This window comes from Archocentrus centrarchus, unplaced genomic scaffold (assembly GCF_007364275.1).
Source record: "Archocentrus centrarchus isolate MPI-CPG fArcCen1 unplaced genomic scaffold, fArcCen1 scaffold_52_ctg1, whole genome shotgun sequence".
Taxonomy (NCBI): Eukaryota; Metazoa; Chordata; class Actinopteri; order Cichliformes; family Cichlidae; genus Archocentrus; species Archocentrus centrarchus.
The window spans coordinates 783,891-805,958 of NW_022060274.1; the positions used below are offsets into that span (position 1 = coordinate 783,891).

Here is a 22,068-nt window from a genome sequence, read left to right on the forward strand (position 1 = left end):
ATCACAAAATACAGCTTTGGAGAAGATGCTGGAACTTTTCTCTCATTCCAGTGAAGTGAAGCTGACTGCCTGGAATGGATGATTAACTGTTTCAAGGAGGGAGGCAAAAACTGCTGGTTCTCCCCAGAAAGTTGGGTCTAAAGTTTGGTGCAAGTACAAACAAAAGGGTAAAATGATTAGAAAAGGGAAACAAAGCAGTAAACGATCAGGACTGAAAAGGCAAAGCAATATGCCCTCTGAATGCCCCCCTCCCTTCCTCACTCTGTTTCTCTCTCCTTTGCTACGTCTCTCTCTCAGTGTGGGTGTGGGTGTGGTTTTTGTATGCTGTGTTGCAGAGGTGGAGCTTTGCGGAGATCTCCACCCCACTAATCACCTACCTGGAAGAAATTCCCTATTACATATCTGCACACTGCTGAGCTGATTATAAAAAGATGATGTTCATTGGTGCCAGATTGTTACACTGCTGTTGTCTTTGTTTTACTTACTTTCATCACTTTAGTTCAGATTCCTGCTGCCGCTGATGAAGTTGTGGAAAGAGAAATTTTGGGAGTGTTTTGGAAAGGAGAGCGATGCCTCTGGAAAACTGTAGTGATGGTGAGATGAAGATTCATAAAGCATTGAAGCTTTCCATTCAATTAGTGAACCCATTGGGTGATGCTTCTTGGTGCTTTGTTTGCTCTACTGCGCCATCAAGTGGACAGTCAATGTAAAACAGGCAGAGTGAGTATAATCTCACCGTGTCTTTGGTGTGTGAAGCTTTAAACAGAAAAAATGAATGAATGATGTTTGTAATGCCAATACATAAATTCTGAACTTCTTAATGTGGTGTCTGTCTTCATGATACCATGGTGGGGTCAAGAGGGAAATCAGAAACAAATTGGGGAGAGGGTTATGATATGAATTCCACAGTGCTGGGCTTCAGGCAGGAGCCTTTTTTTTTTTTTAGATGATTTCACCCATTTTAGAAAATAACCTTTCAACAGAGCACAGGTGAAGCTGAGGTATTGTGCGTGTGTGTGCGTGTGTGTGTGTGTGTGTGGGGGGGGGGGTCACACAAAGTCAGCATACCTCAGTTTGTTTTGCAGTGCTCTCTTCTTCCTCTCCTGTCCTCTTTCTTACATCTTTCTCTATCTCTGAGTGAACTTCTCACTCATTCTTTTCTCTCCCTGGAAACACAGCAGCTGGACCTTTAGAGACTGTAGCAGACACACTGTGTGAAAAACTGTGACGCTCTTTTTGTTTGCTGATATTTGTTGAGCATTTAGAAATGTTGCATTTAAAATTACCTGCCACACGTTACTCCCTTTATCCTCACTCCTGTTCTGTAGCACTCTAGTTAGGTGCTGAATTATTGCAGCTGCAACTTATGGACATTGTCACTCGGCCTGGTCCACCTTAACCCCTGATTATGGCACTATAAATGATACAAAACTTATATGGTTTGTATCATTTATAGAAGGAAGGAATTTGTCTCATCGATGCGTGCAGCTGCACGTTGAACGTGTTGATTTTGGAGCAGGGGCTTTTTTCTTGGTCGGTACCTTCTCAGTTCAAAGCAATGTTAAACTGATTTCACTGTGCACGGTGATGATGGTGTTCCAGCAGTTTTCAGATCATGGCAGGCTTGAACCTTGGCATCATGTTCCCGGGCCCTATGCCCAGCGTTTTGTGTTTTCACTCTCATGGTTCTGTTTGATGGTGTTTCTTGGTTTATTTAGAGTTTTTTACTTGTTAGTCCTAGTTATGTTGATTTTCTGTTCCCTGTGTGGCACACCTGTGTCTGTCCTGTTCCTCTGTCATGTCCTTAGTCTCATGTGTTTTTGGTCTGTATCTTGTGCCGTGTCTTGTTGGATCGTTGTTGTTTCTATGGCTGTGTTCTGCTCTCTGGCTCCCTGTTTCACTGGTGTTTCTAGTTTTACTCCCAGTTTAGGTTTATTTGTCAGTTTGTTTTGTTACCATGGCTCATTTTGCCACTGCACGTTTTGCCTCAATTAATACTCATTTTCCATCATGCCTACCTGCCATCTCCGGAGTCCTGCATTTGGGTCCTCACCTCCTTACACAGCCACACAGCCTGCTCACATGGTTCTTGGGTTGTTCCTGAACATCCTAACCAATTTCCTCTCACCTGAGGGCGACAGTTTGAGTCTTCTTCCAGACCTTGGCAAAATGGTGACATGTCCAGATAAGTTGTGCTTACAGCAGTTTGGCATTGGCAGAGATGATTTGGCAAGTTTTTCATCTGTGCAACCCACATACATATCTCTGCTGCTCAACCCACAAATGAATTTTCCTTACAAATGTGGCTCCATTTAAGAGGTGATGAATTGTGCTTCCAGCAGTATAAGATTTATTACCAAGAAGCATTGTTACAACTTAACTATGTTAAATGACATCAATATTTAGTTGATCCTCCTTTTGCAGAAATAACAGCCTCTAAACTCTTCCTATAGCTTCCAATGAGAGTCTGGATTCTGGTTGAAGGTATTTTGGTCCATTCTTCTTTCCAAAACATCTCCAGTTCAGTCAGGTTTGATGGTTTCCGAGCACGGACAGCCCGCTTTAAATCACACCACAGATTTTCAATAATATTCAGGTCTGGGACTGAGATGGCCGTTCCAGAACGTTGTACTTGTTCCTCTGCATGAATGCCTCAGTAGATTCTGAGCAGTGTTTAGGGTCATTGTCTTGTTGAAGTATCCAGCCCAGGTGCAACTTCAACTTTGTCCCTGATTCTTGAACGTTGTTCTCAAGAATCTGCTGATATTGACTGGAATCCATGCAACCCTCAACTTTAACAAGATTCCCAGTACCTGCACTGGGCCCACAGCCCCACAGCATGATGGGACCACCACCAAATGTTACTGTGGGTACCAAGTGTTTGTCTTGGAATGCTGTGTTCTTTTTCCACCATGCATACCGCCCCTTGTTATGTCCAAATAACTCAGTTTTAGTTTCATCAGTCCACAGCACCTTATTCCAAAATGAAGCTGGCCTGTCCAAATGAGCTTTAGCAGACCTCAGTGACTCTGTTTGTGGTGTGTGTGCAGAAAAGGCTTCTTCTGCATTACTCTCCCATACAGCCTCTCCATGTGCAAAGTGTGCTGAATAGTTGAACGATGCACAGTGACACCATCTGCAGCAAGATGATGTTGTAGGTCTTTGGAGCTGCTCTGTGGGTTGACTATGACTGTTCTCACCATCCTTCGCCTCTGCCTATCTGAGGTTTTTCTTGGCCTGCCACTTCAGGCCTGAACTAGAACTGTGCCTGTGGTCTTCCATTTCCTCACTATGTTCCTCACATCTGGAATCTCTGAGAGAGCTTTTTGGATCCTTCTCCTAAACCAGGATGATGAACAATCTTTGTTTTCAGGTCATTTGAGAGTTGTTTTGAGTTTCCCATGTTGCCACTCTTCAGAGAAGATGCAAAGAGGAGAAACACTTGGAATTGCCCTCCTTAACCCTTTCTCATAATTGGATTCACCAGTGTATGTAGGTCAAGGGTCAATGAGCTTACAAAAGAAATTTGTGTTCCAATAATTAGTGCTAAAGGTATTCAAATCAATAAAACAGCAAGGATGCCCGAACTTATGCACCTGCCTAATTTTGATTAAATAATTATTGCACACTTTTCTGTAAATCCTATGAACTTCATTTCACTTCTCAAATATCACTGTGTTCGTCTGCTATATGATATATTTAACTGAAACTGCTGATCTGAACAACCAATGATTTATAAAGGATAATAATGAAAATTATCAGGGGTGCCCAAACTTTTGCATACCACTGTATGCAATACAAAGCTAAGTATCCCATAAAGTCCAGGAAAACTTAAATCCTGGGTCCAAGACTGTGACAGAATTGAATTGAATTGTAAAGTCATTCCAGTTTTGGGGGGTGTCTCATTGTTACCCCTCTGGTGCACCTGTTGTTCATTTCATTAACACCAAAGTAGCTGACACTGATTAACAAACCCTTCTGCTACTTACCTGATCAGATCAATATCCAGAAGTTTAAGTAAATTGATGCTGAACTCTGATTCAAAAGTGTTCCTTTAATTAATTTATTTTATTTTAATTAGTGTTTTTATTTATTTATTTTTGATCACTGTATACAGAAATGAGGGGTGGCTGAAGACTTTTGCACAATAATGTTGCAAATCCTATCTGGAAAAGCAGAATGAAAACATATTTTGTAATTACTGCAGATAAAACTGAAACATATCATTCCTGCTCATGCACTCCAGCATTGTGTCATTTTTGTACTGAATCGTGTTGGCAGGTTCTCAGCATTTCACAGAAGAGCTGAAAAATGATGCACTTCAGCAGCACAGTCAGCTACACAGTTTACATTACAGTGATGCGGGCACTGTGATTGGCTGGGAGCCAGGAGGTCCAGGCGGTCACCTGGTGGAGACATAAAACAGGTTTGAATGGAGGGAAGGCATTAATACCCACTGAGTAGGTACCAGTTGTACTCAGACAAAGAGGGTTTGGATCTGGTGCTGAGAAATGAGGCTGGTGGCTTTGGCTGTGGTGTGTGCTCTAATTGTTGACCAGGATGGGGGGAGTGTGGGTGCAGGTCTGCCAGGATTCAACTCTGCACAGAGGACACGCACAACAGGTGATTTACCTAAAGAGATTCATTTACCACTATATTATTTTGGTCTGTTATTAATTATGCTACTCTTGTAACTGTGTTGATAGAGACAGGAAATGTGTGGAGAGAGGGACAATATGACAGCAACAACGCTCCAGTTGTTTTTTGTTTTTTTTAATGCAATGTGAATTTTAAATTTGCACTAAGAATACAAAGGCTTCAAAGAGTACCTATTTTTTTTCAGTTGTTACTGAAATTTACAGTATCATGTCTCAGAGTAGTTTTTGAGGGGGAACAGAAAAGAAATAATGAAATCTTCAATCCTAAATTTTTGCCTGAACCTCCTGGAAATATTCATAATCTAATGTAAATATTGTTTGGAAAGTTTGTGTTGCACTTGTTTTGCTAGCAGCTTTCTGTCTATTTCATCCCACATCACCCTGATGGGGTTTCAGGCTTCAGCTTCAGCTTTGTCTTCCATTGTTTGAAGCTGACTGCCTGGTTCAAATATTTGGGCTTATTATCTTGTTGCAATGCGATGCTTCTTAAATGGTGGGGCAGACCCCACTGCTGGGTCACTGTAGGTGGGGCACTGATGACCAGGAGAACAATTTTGAGTACACCCAAATTAAAACATGACATGATTTTTGTAGCACACTCAAAGAGCTTTATACAAAGTGTTTTATTCACACACATTTATACATTTATTTCTGTGCTTTCTATCTAACGTTCACACTTTGAATGCATCATGAGCAGCCCAGGGAAAAACTGTCGTGCCCAAGGACCCCATGCAGACCAGATCAGCTTGGGATTGAACCACCAAACTTCACATTAGTAGAGGCCCTGCTCTGCCTCCTGAGCCACAGCCACTTCTTCTGTAGAATAAAAGCCCATACTAACCCTTGTGTTGACCTTTAGTTTACCAAAATTCAAAATGGTTACAAAAATTGTTTATATTTCAGCTTCTGTAACAGGCATGCCAGAGAAACACTATTTTAGGATGAATCGCTGACCCTCATGACTTTGTTCGAGCACTCTGTGCGGGGTTTGGGTTTGAAGCATTCAGCAGAGCAGCTGTGGGAATTATTTGCATTAACGTTCAAGGCTGTGTTGAGTCCTATGGGTGCCCATGTTTTTGTCTGGTTTTTTGGCTTTAACTTTATTATGTACGAGGACTTCACTGGACTTGAACTGCTTATGTATCTATTTTTTTAAAACATGAAAATTTTCTCCAAAATGGTGTTTTTGTTTTTCATTGAAGTGATTGAAGATCAGTGTCTTAATCTGCATAAAGCTAAAAAGTAAAGCCAGAATTTGATGTAAAATTAAAATTTGAATACATAGATTTTTCATGATGATAAAAGTCTCAAGTTGTTGCCAAAACTATGCATACAAAATTAAATAAATGAAGCCACAGTTACCTCAGTAAAGAGCCTGTGTCTGTGTGTGTGTCTGTCTGTGTGTGTGTGTGTGTCTTGATGAATCACTGAGCATATTCTGCCTGTACTCTGCTGTGTTCATGTGTGTCCAGCTGTGGACTGATGTGTCTGCTGTTCTCCTTCAGGAGGAGTCTCCGCGTTATTCAAGAGAACAGCTGGAGACTTCCTGGCCGAGGATCCCAACCTTTGCTTCTCCCTGAGAGAGAACGAAGACCAGCGCCAGCTCCTTTGCAATGATCGCAGGAGTCATTTCAACTACAACCCGCTCAGCCTCCGCTTTGGGAAACGCTACAATGGCTACATTTACAGGAGAGCTGTTAAAAGAGCCAGAACAAATAAGTTTTCCCCCTTTTCTCTGTTCTTGCGAGAACTGGAGGTGCCCACCTGAAACAGATGTCTTTCTGTGAGGAATTGTGTTATTTGTGGTGGAAAGTCAAACTGTGACAACAGTCTTTTACAATGTGTCTAAAAAATGTTGATTTTAGAAGAAACAAAAAAGCATTCCTGATTAAAACTTTTGTACCTACATTTAATGTGAAATTCTTTTCATGTCTCCGATGGAACTGAGAACTGTCAAAATAAAATGCATTTAGAGAAGAGATGATGTGTCTGAAAATATCTTTGTGCTGTGTTGTCTCTTAACCAGATCCTTAGTTTTATAAAAGTGAAGTGATTTAATGCACTGAAATCATAGGATGGCACTGCAGAGCGTCAACTCTGGAGCTTTGGAAGGCAAATAAATGTGATTCATACTTAGATCATGTACATACAAAATTATTCTAAAATATGATAGCAGGAAATCACATAAAGTGCAACATTGACCATATAATGGCAGGGAAAATAGTCAAATGTGTTAGGAGACACCGTTAAAAAGAGAAAGTTACAAACTCATCAATCCAGACCAAAGTCATCCCACAACTCCAGGCTTTTTGTTGTTCTATGACATCATATTGCACATTTGCAGAAACATACTACAACTTTTTACAAGTATCATTGATCCTAGACTCTGTATCACTATAGTTGGGGAATTTCACTTTAATTTCTATTATACTCATTTGTTTTACAGTTTTATTTGTATTTAAAGTCATTCATTCACAGAAACCCACAGGAAAGGTTGTATGGATCTCTGGACTTACAACTCCAGAGACCCACTGCTTTGAAGCTTGCTTCAGGGCGAAAAAAATCACGTGCCATATGACGTCCAAAGCAGCAACCTCTTCATTTCCGAAATAAATCACCTGACTGGTTCACTGACACTGATCTCATTACAGCAAAAACAAAAATCAGTACAAAAACTAAGGAGACCCGCAAAACCTTTCTGAGATCACACACACACACACACACACACACACACACACACACACACACACACACACACACACACACACACACACACACACACACACACACACAGCTGTCCCGTCACCCTTCTCCTAACAGCACAGTCACAGTGATGGAGGACAGGATATGTGTGTGTGCGTGTGTGTGTGTGTGTGTACATAGGCATAACATAAAGTTGATGTGTTGGAAGCGGAAACAATGGGCAAGTGTAAGGGAGTGAGTCTGACAAGGGCTAAACTGTGATGGTTAGGTGGCTGGGTCAGAGCATCTCTAAAACTACAGCTCTTGTGGGGAGTTCACATCCTGCACTGGTATCTATGAAAAGTGGTCCAAGGAAGAAACAATGGTGAACAGGGTCATGGGTGGCCAAAGCTCACCGATACACATGGACAGCAAAGGCTGGCCTGTGTGGTCCAATTCAAGTCCAATCCATGGAGGCCCCACCACGCAAGCTTACAGGACTTAAAGTATCTGTTGCTAATAGGTCTCTCTCTTCCAAGTCCCTGTTAGTGAATGATTTAATAATTGATCAAAGTATTCATTTATTCTGCCTTACAGAAACCTGGTTACAGCACGATGAATATGTTAATTTAAATGAATCAACGCCCCCGAGTCATACTAACTGTCAAAAGCACAGGTCGAGGAGGAGGAGTAGCAGCTATCACCCACTCCAGCTTATTAATTAATCAAATTATTCAATAGCGGCAAAATCCCTAGAACAGTCATTGAACTCACCAGCGCTAATTGCTGTATACCACTTTGTTTGCACACCCATACTGACAACCATGACCTCCTGCAGAGCTGGGAAGCTATGGTGCTGGGCTCCATTTGTGTGTCCCTAGAAAAATTGCAGTTTTGTTTGCAGCGAGGTCCGGAAGGTGGGGGGGATGTCCCCTCGGTGCCGAACTGAAGTCGGTATGTACAAAGGGATGTATACAGAACAGGGGATCAGGGGAGGATTTTAGCTTTCTGGGCTATCTCAAAAAGCCACTAAATTTGGGCACTTTTTGGGGAAAAAAGTTGCTGGGATTCTGAAGTTGGCAACACTGTGTGTCACCTATGATCCCCAGCCAAGGTACACGGCATCACACAGCATGGGCTGTGATTGGTTAACCCTGTAACGCCATTGATCACCGCTGAAGCACCCATTACGTGCCCTAACCTGCCAAGAGCAGCTGTTTAATACTGAGCATGTCACGGCTGATCAAAGGAACTTTGAATTACGGTAATTCCGCGACCGCTCATCCTATCAGAAAAATTCAAAAGGTGTCTGAAAGCTCAGAAATTGCGCTTCACAGACAATATAGGATAATTACGGTAATTGCTGCCAGAAGTCCATGAATGGCAGCACTATTGAAGTACGCTGCGTCACATTCAACACGCTTGGCGTTATAAGGTTATAAGGAATTGCACAGAGTTGTATTCATTGCTTGCTCCAGAGGGTCAAAAATAGCACAAGACGCGTGGGCCATATAAAATCTGAGCTCGGGCCATGTTTGGCCCGTGGGCCATAGTTTGTACACCCCAATTTAAAACATTGGGATAAAAAACAAATTAAAAGCCAATGTCAGCAGAACTAAACTGAGCTGCAGCCGATCCAGCTCCAGTACCCAGGCGAACAAGCAGTACACACAATGAGGCAAAGCAGAGGAGCCAAGACAGACGGCCACGCGTCGTCCATACAGGTGTTATTTTTGGCCCGCTGGCCCAAGCAATGAGTACAACTCACTTCTCTCTCCTGTGTCGTCATTTCATGTGAGAACACAATGTAGATCTCAACAGGCTTAACACACACGGGTTACATGTGTATTATTCAGAAAATGTAAACATATTACAATTTATTCTAATCTGCTCTTTGAGCTCCTTTATTCTGCTGGAATTGCAGCAACTAGAACAGAATTCACACCAAGAATAACTTCAATAAATCAACTTAACTGGATTTTCATCTTGCGCAAACTGATTTCTCATCCCCTTTATCAGGCTGTGGGACAGCAAGCTTTAAACTGGATCCACATAAACATTAAAGTTTCAGAGCTTTAATGTCAGCCATCACCTTAGAAATAAACAGCTGAGTGTATAATTAACTTGGTTTATTTTACCACTTAGATTTTTTTGTTGTTGTTACCTCCGCCAAGGAGGTTATGTTTTCGGTCACGTTGGTTTGTTTGTCAGCAGGATTACTCCAAAAGTTATGAACGGATTTCGATGAAATTTTGTGGAGTGGTTGGAAATGACAAGAGGATGATTACATTTTGGTGGTGATCCGGATCACGATCTGGATCCAGGAATTTTTTTAAGGATTCTTCACTATTGCAGGATAGGGGGTTATTGTTGTCTGGGAAAGATGAAAGATTATTTCACAGTATTTAGATACAAGCATTACAGCGTCAGTGACCCTATGGCCTTGGCGGAGGTTTGCACTGTGAGTGCTTCCAGTTCTTTATAGGTTTCTAACCACCATTTTATAGTCATTTGTTAATGGTTCTGATTGGAGCAGGAAGTCTTCACGTTTCTACTTTTCCAGCAAATGATTTATGAACAAATTCCTCATTTTGTTACAGGTTGCAACATTAACGTGAATGAAAATGAACACATTTTATAAAAACAAGGACTCATGCACACATTCATGAGGTTTAGATTTATTAAGTCACACACTGCTGTTTACAACACAAGGCCAGACAATCACAATTCTTGTCTAAAAATCAACCCCAGCTGGATGCTTACATGCTTCCATTGCTGCTCCACCTCGCTTGGAACACAGAGGAAAAAAGAGATTTCCCATCTTTTGACCTAAGTGTGCAACAGTGTGTCAGCTGCAGAGTCACAGCTTCACAGGAAGGCTTTCCTTTGGTGGTTTTATCTTTCTTGAGATGTTAAAGGTCTTTCGCTCAGTGATTCCCTGCACTACAAAAAAAGAACTCAGGTGAGAATGTGGGTGAAGCAGGAAACAGCACTCTGTGTGTGTGTGTGTGTGTGTGTGTGTGTGTGTGTGTGTGCGTGTGTGTGTGTGTGTGTTGGCTGACAATGGTACAGAAAGAAAGGTGAGCATGCATCTGCTAACACAATCAGTGGCAGTAACTTAAGCCTGGTACACATCAGAAAGCAAATGCACCTTTTTAAAATAAGCATACCAATGTTTTTTTAGATGGACATATCAGGTGCTTAACATGGAGTAGGCAAAAACATGATGTAACAGAAAAACTTGAAATTAGACCAAGTGTAAAACTGAAAATTTCACTGACACAGTTTTAAAGAGCACTGGTACTGTTCTTCAAAATGAGAGCAACACAACCTAAGTGATTGGGGAACATAACAAAAGGACTGTGTGTGTGAGAGAACAAGCCTCGCTGCATCGTGGGAGTGTATGTGTGTGTTCACAGATCCTTGAGGTCTTTCTGGATGCCCCACAGTGTGTTAGCGCTGTTCTTCAGCTGGGAAACCTCGTCATCAGTCAGGGTCATGTTGACCACACTGCTCACACCACTGCTGTTCAGGATGCAGGGCAGAGAAAGGAAGACCTCCTCACTGATATCATACATGTCCTGCATAAAACACACAAACATACACTGAAATAAAAATACTGCTCATACTGTGCATACTCAAATGTCAGAAATCAGAACTACAAATTAAAATCACATGAATAAGCTACTTTCAGCTGCTGCACATGCTTGATTTGGCAGAGTTTTATGCCGAATGCCCTTCCTCATAATGCTGTGTGAACTTTTACCATCAACCACATGTTACAGAACTTCTGTGCAACTTCAGAAACCCATTGCTATTATTAGTACCCCTGTTAACATAACTGGAGCTCAAGGGTAATACTGAAGATCATATCAGCTGAAGGAGTTTGGCCCTGGGACACTGGATGAATTAGTGCCCTTTCTGTGTAAGATGATATAACAGATGAACACAGCTTCCAGGATCTGAAAACTGAAGCCAACGTAGTGCCTGCATTCTTAAAAAAAGCCACTGGGGGGGCAACCAGAGCCACAACTTGCCCATCACAGCCACCTTCAAAACACCAAGATGGTGACAATTAAAATGTTCATCTTGGAGCTTTAGAGAGAGAGAGAGTGTGTGAGTGAGTGAGTGAGTGAGTGAGTGAGTGAGTGAGTGAGTGAGTGAGTGAGTGAGTGAGTGAGTGAGTGTGTGTGTGTGTGTGTGTGTGTGTGTGTGTGTGTGTGTGTGAGTGTGTGTGTGTGTGTGTGAGTGTGTCTGACCTTGACCATAGTGGAGACAGGGTGGACACGGCTCAAGTTCTTGACAATGCTCTCAGTGAGGTCAGCAACACTCAGGCCGATGGCCCAGTTGGTGTAACCCTTCAGCTTGATCACTTCGTAGGCACTGAGACACAAAGTGGTTAACAGCCATTAACATCTGTCTGATCAGATATTCATTAGGTTGCAGTTTACATAGTCACATTAAAAGGTTTTCATTGGAGGAACAAAAAGGTCCAATACTATAAATCATAAGTTAATGATCTGTTTAAGGTTCAAATCTGAGAGAAATAAATGTAAGTTAATGCAATGTCCTCCCACATCATGGATATACAAGTTTTTGTGTGTGATCTTATAACATTGCAAATATATATACATATATAAAAGTATAGTTTCTAGCAGCCACCCAAAATACCATGAAATCAAAATTTCTGAGAAAGGATGTTTCTAAAATTAGAAACATCCTTTCTCAGAGTGATGCTGAAAAGCTAATTCATGCATTTATTACTTCTAGGCTGGACTATTGTAATTCATTATTATCAGGCTGTCCTAAAAGCTCCCTGAAAAGCCTTCAGCTGATCCAAAATGCTGCAGCTAGAGTACTGACAGGGACTAGAAAGAGAGAGCAGATTTCTCCCATATTGGCTTCTCTTCATTGGCTCCCTGTTAAATCTAGAATAGAATTTAAAATCCTTCTCCTCACCTACAAGGTCTTGAATAATCAGGCTCCATCTTATCTCAAAGACCTCATAGTCCCATATCACCCCAACAGAGCACTTCGCTCTCAGACTGCTGGCTTACTTGTGGTTCCTAGGATACTTAAGAGTAGAATGGGAGGCAGAGCCTTCAGCTTTCAGGCCCCTCTTCTGTGGAACCAGCTCCCAGCTTGGATTCAGGAGACAGACACCCTCTCTATTTTTAAGATTAGGCTTAAAACTTTCCTTTATGATAAAGCTTATAGTTAGGGCTGGATCAGGTGACCCTGAACCCTCCCTTAGTTATGCTGCTATAGGCCTAGTCTGCTGGGGGGTTCCCATAATGCACTGTTTCTTTTCATTCACCTTATTTACTTTGTTTATACTCCACTCTGCATTTAATCATTAATTGATATTAATCTCTGGCTCACTTCCACAGCATGTCTTTCTCTCCCCTCAGCCCAGCCGGTCTCAGCAGATGACCCCCCCTCCCTGAGCCTGGTTCTGCTGGAGGTTTCTTCCTGTTAAAAGGGAGTTTTTCCTTCCCACTGTCACCAAGTGCTGCTCATAGGGGGTCGTTTTGACTGTTGGGTTTTCTCTGTATTATTGTAGGGTCATTACCCGCAATACAAAGCGCCTTGAGGAGACAGTTTGTTGTGATTTGGCGCTATATAAATAAAACTGAATTGAACTGAACTGAATCTGTGTAAGAAAATATAAAGTCTTAGATGTGACCAACTTTTTTAGAACTTTTTTAGAGAGCTCATACTGGATTTGAAAAAAATACCTTAAATATATTATATTGTTTGTCTATTGTATAAATCATATTATAGCAATACATTCTTTTCAAGTGATATTATAATCACATGAATCAACATTTGAGTACCACAAACATAATGATTGTTGCTGGTTTTGATAAATGATAACTGCTCTGTGATCTTAAATGCACAATAAATGGCAGAACCCAGACCCGAGCTGTGAAGCTAGCATGAATAAAAAGACTGAGGTTGGAGGTTCTACTCCCATTGGGGCCTCTTTTTTCATAACCGTAATTACCTGTGGCCTTAGATAACTGCAGCATGAAACGACACATTTCTGCAATGACACACCCATGTATTTAATTATGGAAGGATACTTCAGAGAGCACAATGTCTGTACATGTACACACTTGCAGTTTATTTGACTGTGCAGTTCACTGTGAGAAGTAGTTTTGTTTAAACTTCCACAGGCTGAATTCATAACTAGAGTTCCAGTAAGCTGTGACAGTGAACCAGCATTTTTCTGATGGTAATGCACTGAAACACTTTTCCTGCTATGGCACACAAATGTATGTGAGAGAAGTCCACCAACTACTGCTTGGACAGATGCCAAGCCTGAGTCTTTAAGCTACTCTAAAGGTGGTGGTGGTGGGGGTGGTGGGGGTCTCTTCAGTAGTGTGCTGCACTGACTGTTTGGTACATATCAGCAGAGTCTGTGTAACGTACAGTTCCAGTTATTGTGGCCATTTGGATCTGAAGTGTACACTGATGATGCTGGATTGGTTTAATGTGTTTAATCACTTTAATGTTGCAGTTGGAGAGGATTTTAATTACTTATATACTGATGGGTAGCTTCACAAAAATGCAGCAACATATACTAGCAGCTTTATCCTGAACATCTGCAAAATAAGAATTAAAGCTGGACTTAATTTAAAATAAGTGCTATTGAGTTCAAAATACAATATTTGCATCCAAATACATATACAGTCATCTCAAGTTTTACATTTAACACAGACTTCTGGTGCACACACGCACACACACACACACACACACAGTACCTGTCCACCACTGCCTTGTGTGTGGCCTTCCACTGCTCCTTATCAGCATCAGTGCCAATGTCGGGATTGAGCTTCTGCAGGTTTACTCCTGCCACGTTTGCCCCACTCCACACAGGAACTGAAGCAGGAACACATGCAGATGCATCAGCTAATACTGAACCCTCAGGTTTTCATTTGTAATACCTCAGGGGAGGGAAAACACTACAGCACTGATGCCCTGCTGAATACACATGTAACAAACAATGCTGCGACTCACCGCTGGTGTCTCCGTGCTCACCCAGCACCCAGCCATTGAAAGCGCTGGCATGGATGCCAAGGCGTTCAGCCATCATGTATCGGAAGCGAGCTGAATCCAGGTTGGTGCCACTCCCAATGACTCGGTGCTTTGGCAGACCACTTAGCTTCCAGGTCACGTATGTCAGCACATCAACTGCATTTAAATATCACACACACACAAAGCCAAAGAGGAACTGAGCTGCTGTGAAAGCCAAAATAATATAAACAAATATTCTAATGTGAAGTGTTTAGGGATCTTTAAACACTTGCACTTACCAGGGTTGGAGACCACGATGATCGTACAATTGGGGCTGTACTTGACGAGCTGAGGGATGATGGACTTGAACACATTGACGTTCCTCTGAACCAGGTTGAGGCGGCTCTCTCCCTCCTGCTGGCGAACACCAGCTGTCACCACAACCAAGCGAGAATTGGCAGTCACTGCGTAGTCTGAAGGAGAAACGAAAGAGTAACACATGATCTGTTAAGCCATGTATGCAGACATCTTTCTGTAGTATGAGCTCAGCGCAGCTACTCTATCTGACCTTTGTCTGCAACTATCTTGGAGGTTTTGAGGAAAAGGCTGCCATGCTGGAGATCCATCATCTCTCCTTTAAGACGGTCCTCCATCACATCCACCAGAGCCAGCTCATCACACAGGTCCTGAGCAGAGGATGAGGAAGAGAGTGAGCACAAATGTAGGGACAGAGAGAAGATTCCTGGAAAACCATGTGTCATTTTATATGGCTGTTTATCAGCAAAGCAGGTGAGCCTATTACTGATAGCCCTGCCGATATGTTAGCCAGTGCCATTTACCATTAACAGTTACTCATTAACATTACAGCTCTTAAATGAGTAAATACAATTGTTGCAGCTTAAAATATGATCAAAAAAGGAAGGAAAAAAGGTGGTGGATGTCAAAGAGACGCCTGGTAGGGAGTGAGTTGGCTACAGTAGGGGGTATTTGTATCTGTGAAACCCATCTTGGAAGGTGAGCTGCTGCTGTCTTCTGAAAGCCTCCACCACAGGAACAGGCTGTGATTTCTAAGTCCTCAGGATGGCAATTATTTTTGCTACGAGAGCTTTACAATAAAAATTAATGCAGAAAGGAAACAAAACTATCAACTATCAACAATATACTTTGCCATCACTGGAACATCCAAGGTGAACATTCAGGTAATGATCAGGTAACATCCTGAATTCTGGTGCAATTCTCACTTTGAACCAACAGGATGTTTTGAGGGATTTGGGGTTATGATGTATTTCAGTGTTTGCTAGGTTGAAGTGAGTGGTGCAGTGAGAAAAAAGGTCTTGGGTTTGAATATTTCTGTATGAAAACACTTTAGAAATAAAGTGGGGCTTATTATAATTGAGGGTTATTAAACTTCTGATTATTATCATGGTGGGTTCCAGAAGTCTTCAAGCTTTGAAGTTCTTGAGCTTTTGCCCTGCAGAGGTTTCTGGATTGTTTGAAGGAAATAGAATCTCAACATCTGAAAATGATGACATAGTGAAAATCTGTCAAACAGCCAGAGTTTCCAGATGTCTCAGAGGAAGAGCTCAAAGAGTACGTGAAAAGTGTCAGAGAAAATTATTCCAGACATCAAAGACATGAATGTAGAGAATGGGTGTGCGATAGAGGGGAGACTCTTACTGCGTTAACCTATAGCACACACTTCTTCTAGAAATAATAACCTCTCAGGGACCCAGCTATCCTTTAAATCAGATGCTAGAAACAGCAGGTCATTTATACATTCTGAATTTTGAACCTTAAATTTCATTGCAGCTATACTTTTTGCTTCACCTGTTTGCTCATACACAGGCTGAAGGTGGAGTATGTCTTACCCGCAGTAGGATGCTGACAGCGCAGGCCATGCCCACCTGGCCCACCCCGACCACAGTCACCTTGTTCCTGGGAGGCTCAGCGGAGCTGCTAGCCAGAGGGCTGATAAGCTTCTGAAGCACTGAGGACATGATCACAGCTACAGGGAGACAGAATGAGATTCAGTGAACTTGTATCAACAAGTAAATGAACAACAAGGAGACCGTTTCCTTTAAAAATATTTATTTGATAGACAAAATGATCGAGCTTTTTCAGTTGTGGTGCCGAGTCTCTGGAATGCCTTGCCATCTCATATTAGATCAGCTCGGACTATTGCTACATTTAAATCTTTGCTAAAGATGCATTTTTATGGTCTGGCTTTTAATTCGAGCAAATCTTGACATTTTGTATCTATTTAGTTATTATATTTTTGTCTGGATTTTTGTTTGTGTGTTGATGTTTTGTATTTTATGTATTGCCTGTGAAGCACTTTGGTCCATTCTGGTTTTTAAATGTGCTATATAAATAAATTTGACATTGACATTGACAAAAGCTGAAGCTGCAGCAGTTTCTCTGCAGCTTGGTTACCTTGAGAAAAACTCACTGGTCACACTGTAAAAGTTCAAAGGTCACAGAGATATGACCATTTCTTATCCATTCAAAACATCACAGACATGACAGCAGGATAGCCACCGTTCTATAAAACACCGACTGCTGTTGATTCCTGCAGCTTATGAAGATGGGGCAGCATGGTGATGGTGGAACAGTCAGCACAGTTTCCTCACAGTGAGGAGGTTCCTGTTTCAAACCATGACTCAATTATACACTATACTGCCAAAAGTATTGGCTCTTCTGCCTTCACACACACAAGTGAAGTCCCATTCTTAATCCAGAGGCTTTAATATGATGTGGGCCCACCCTCTGCAGCTATAACAGCTTCAACTCTTCTGGGAAGGCTTTCCACAGGTTTAGGAGTGTTTATGGGAATTTCTGACCATTCTTCCAGATGCACATCTGTGAGGTCAGACACTGATGTTGGAGAGAAGGCCTGGCTCACAGTCTCCACTCTAATCCATCCCAAAGGTGTTCTATCAGGCTGAGGTCAGGACTCTGTGCAGGCCAGTCAAGTTCTTCCACACGACATATGACGTCACCTCAGCAACTGCGTCATTAGGGAAATGAATCACCTGAGTGGTTCAGATGATTCATTGACTTCATCTCGTTACGGGTGAAGGAGCGAGAGCGAGTCAGTCAGCCAGGTTCATACTCGCACAGTTTTAGCGTTGTTACAGCCAACAGTTACTGCTGAGTTATGAATTAAAGACAACCTTTCCTGCAGTATCTCGCCAGTCCTTTCAAAGTGATGACGGAGGCTGTCGTATCAAGATTAACGCAAAAGCACGTGGCCTTAAATTAAAAACTTTTGCACGAAAGTGCCTTTTTTTCTTTATTTTTTTTCTCCCATGTCCCTTGCGGGTTTCTGTGAAAAACAGTTGAGCAAACAATGTAGTTCATTGAAAATTCAACCAGTAGTTACACATTCACACCCAGTTAATGCCATGTTTTCCCAGCACTCTGCTCAATAACACAACACACATTAAATAGAACCTGATATCGTGATATTTGGTCATAACATGTGTGCCTCAAACAATGCAAAGATGCTTCAGCTCATTGAGTTGTGTGTGCGTATGCATGCGTGTGTGTAATTAAAAGCATTGCATTTTTCCAGGAGAGGGCGCTATAATTGAAGCTTCGAGTAATGAACCAGTTTTCAAAAACGATTGGTTCAGTGCTTCACAAAAGCTTCGTTTTCTCATCACTACCACTCTGACTTCCCAACAGGAGCGTCAACCCAGGCTTATAAAACTTATAAGTTGATATTTGGTATCACTTTATATTAGCTTTGTGCAGGGTAGAGGTGGGAAAGCAGCCGTGACGGCTTGTGTAACAGAGAGCAGTAAACCTCTTAGCTGATCAGCCAACCAGCAGCTTGTCCACAGAGAAGCTTTACCTTTAATGGAAGTACATCCCCCTGCAGCTCCCAGTTTATAAGTTCTGTGTTCCTGGACCTACAACATTCCCACACATGCCAAAAGCACATATACACAAGCAACTCAAAGACATGTGCACTCATACCATACTCAACATGCAGCTTGTTGTGTGCATACTCTATTCTTTTATCAAGCCAGTTTACACAGTTTGATAAAATGCTCTTAACTCAAGGTTATGAACAGGCCGTGGAGGTCAAAGGGACGCTTCACTCTAATCTATTCTATAGATGTTTCCTCTGGTCTACACTGTTATTTGTCCATCCAGGTAGTTTCGGTGTGAGATTCCAAGTTTGATGTTTGCCTTCTTCTTGAATACAAGGGAACGTAACAGCAACATGTGAACAGCTCAGCACTTTCCCAAAAATCATGACCCCCGTTACCCAATGAGCCACATTTTCTGAAACAAAGACATTGGGCCTCATTCACAAACACACACAAATCTGTGATCAATATTTTCGTATCTGAATTTGTTTGTTCTCAACAAACATATATAGAACTGCTTCAGAGCATAAGTACATATAAATGAAGTCCTGTCAGTCTTTAAACATGCATCATTAAACTCACTCCTCCCCCTTTTGGCCATTATTTATTTTTCTAAAGCCAAAAACATTCAGAACTACAACTAAATAAAAAAATTAAATTGCTTGTAAAAAAAACTACATAAACAGGTGCATGCTTTAACCTTTATTCCAACAGGCATCATCTTATCACTCATTAAAAATGACTTCCAGTGTAATTCCTTGGCACTATCCCACTGACACTGGAGACTCGGGATGTTTTTCATTGCAGTGAGTTTCTCATCTTGGGCTCACAGATCAGGTCCAGGAAGCAGCTACAGTTCTGAGTTTGTTAATCCTGACATGAGAGCTAAAGTCAACTCTGACTCAGTTACCATGGTACTGGCTACATGGCTACTTGTTGGCAGGTTTACTGACTTGCTCACTGGCTCCTCAACTCCTGCTGCACCTGAACCAGCTGACTGATGCTCAGTTTTATTTCATTATTCATGAAATCTACAATTTGACAAACACTGAAATCCTAGTTGGACGTTAATTTGGGAAATTTTTGTATTTAACATGTCATCAATATACCAATAAGGATGGAGACAGCAACTGCACCACCAACTTTTTCGGGAAAAATGAGGCTCGGTGTTTCTGTTCTACAACTCTTCTGTAATTCCCCATAACTGTGTTCATCACTCAGATGAAGAGCGTCAGCTAACTAAGTTGCGTCTACAACTTTAGCAGAAACAGAAGTTACGGCCGAGGGTGAAGACACTGAACCGCCTGATGAAGTGCTGTGCATTCATATCATCATCATCATCATCACCTTCATCGCCATCAGTACTGCACAGATACATAATTCATCATCTTCATTCATCATCTTCATTGTAGTAAGAGAGTGGGAGAAGTTTACAGGAGTGTGGGGTTTATAAAGCCTTAAAATATATATAAATATAACTACTACTACTATTGATGTCAAAAATGACATACAATTTGGCCCTTTAAGTTACTTTTTTGACATTTCAATTAACCCTCTTAATTGGAGGAGAAGGCGAAAGAGTGTTGTGGACATAAATATAACTTGATGATCACCTTAACCCTCTAACCTAAAATCAGCATTGATAGAAGTCCTCAGACTTAAAAAAGCACACGTAAAAGTAACACCACACCCACACACCCACACACACAGCTAAAGTACATCCAGCTCTGCACACAGAATTCAAGGTGAGTTACTTTTAGCCATTTTTAATCTGTGTACATGAACACAAAACTGAGCCCTCTGATTTTTGTTTACTTTTATTAAAGTAAAAAATTCAAATAAGATATTTACATAGCATCAAATCACAACAGTCAGCTTGGGGTGCTTCACACCATAAAGACAGAACAAAGTTTTCTTCTTGTCCCAGCATGCACACTGCTTTGCACAACCCCTCATTTCACCACATCCGTGCTGTGCTCAGCACAGCCCACAGAACCGTGAAGGCTGATTGCATTTTCAGTGCTAGTAAGAAGTTCACAATTCTCCTGTTTTAAAGGCGTCTCCATGAGCCAGCTCTCCTCTCTGCGGGTTCTTCTTTCCATTCTCATTCCTGTCATTTTGAAATTGGAGCATAAAGTGATAACTGGCTGATAAGACAAAGTTATCAGTGGACTCAGAAATAAATGTGCAGTTGAGGTCTAGCAAGACAGGAATGGGTTCAGGTTGAGTTCATCAAAGCACTTCCTTTTTTCACATATTGCACTGCTCGTGTTCTTTTCAGCCTCAACAACACGTGATGCTTTCATAATGAAGGGCAGTTTTTTTTGCAGATTAAATACAAACCACAGACTGCACCTGTGCACAGGTCAGCTGTAAATATGGTGTAAAAGAAACAAGCCAAGCACTGTGTTACATATAGAGATCATACAAAACAAAAACTGATCAAATTTGGGTAAATTTGATGTCCAATCTCCAGAGAGTCTGATTTATTAAAACTGTAACTGTTACATTTCAGTGTAACAAAAAAGGATGATGTAGTAATAAGAGTAATAACATGAATCCCCAAAACACACCCTGAAGGTCACAGAGCCTCAGTCTGGGAACTGCTGACCTTCCTGTCAGTAAGCGTGAAGAACAAAGGCCTGTGAGGCCACAGCTCTGTCATATTTAGCCGCCAACAAGCTTTCAGTCACACCAAGGTCAAAGAAACAGCACCCAGGCGGATGGGGGAGGAGTACTTTGTCTTCATTAGAGGAAGGCCTTCAGCGCGCACTGCCCTCCGTATTCAGGATGCACTGTGGCCAATGTGCCCTCTACAAAACCACTTCATGATTCCACCACGCCGCCATCAGCCTGCAGACCCCTGCACGTCTCCAACAGTTCGTTATTCCAGTTCTGCGACATGCTTGGGGGGGGGGGGGGGAGTCACATTGTAATTTTTTTTTTTTTTTTGGGGGGGGTTACGTAAAAGCCCAGGCCCGAGCCCTGCCTCACGCAACATTACGGGAAACTGTTAAAAACTCACGCGCACAGCGAGAAAAATGGTACCGATTAATCGCAAATAATAAAATCGACTTTAATGCACAAAGAAGGAGAACGACGACGTTTGCACCGCATCACGGCTCGGGCTGCATAAGCTGCTGCGTGGCCTCTGATACTCACTGATACTGTTCATTAACAGAATATCAGATATGATTAAAAACTATATTCCCAATAATAACCGCCACTGTAAAGCAGTCTGACCCCGCGGAATGCCTCCCTTTAACCGGAGCGCGGAGACTCCGGACACATTCAGTTTAACTTCCTATCCGCGGAAAATGGCTCCTTCACTCGAAGCATCTGTTTCAGCTGCGGCCACGAAGCTGCTTCACAAAACCAACAAAAAGAAGACCAACTCGGCACTTACAGGTTTACAGAAAATCCTGATATTCGTTATCCGGTCACGGTGGAAGAGACAGGATGATGTTCAGTGTTTGGCAGAGAGATGAAGAGCAGCCTGCTGTGGAGCTGAACGGAGGGGGAGGCGTAGAAGGAGGTGGATGTGAATAGGCTGGGGTATGAGGAAGAGGTGGGAGCAGGATGCCGGCCGTCTGCGTGGCATTCACACCTGTTTATTCAGCCTCATTTATGGCATTAGTTGTTACATATGTGCTATTTATAGGTTAAGCTGCAAAGCTGCAGACTTTAGTGGTGAGTGGGGAGATTTCACTATCCAGTGATATCATCATTCTACACACAAGCACTTACTTTGTATAAACATCAAATGATATCTGAAGCATACAACTTTACATAATTTCAGCAGTGTGCTGTGAAATTGTTACTTTTACTTA

At 41.9% G+C, this 22,068-nt stretch overlaps 1 protein-coding gene across 1 annotated transcript; it reads right to left on the reverse strand.

The window, feature by feature from the left end:
• Window positions 1–9,998: 9,998 nt before the first annotated feature.
• ldhba (lactate dehydrogenase Ba) lies at window positions 9,999–21,803 on the reverse strand. The gene is made up of 8 exons (XM_030725276.1): window positions 21,645–21,803; window positions 16,229–16,365; window positions 14,929–15,046; window positions 14,660–14,833; window positions 14,364–14,537; window positions 14,108–14,225; window positions 11,600–11,723; window positions 9,999–10,921 (listed from the first exon to the last, which is right to left on the reverse strand). The coding sequence occupies exons 2-8, from the start codon at window positions 16,355–16,357 to the stop codon at window positions 10,754–10,756; spliced, it is 1,005 nt and encodes a 334-aa protein (XP_030581136.1). The 5' UTR covers window positions 16,358–16,365; window positions 21,645–21,803; the 3' UTR covers window positions 9,999–10,753.
• Between the last annotated feature and the right edge of the window lie 265 nt (window positions 21,804–22,068).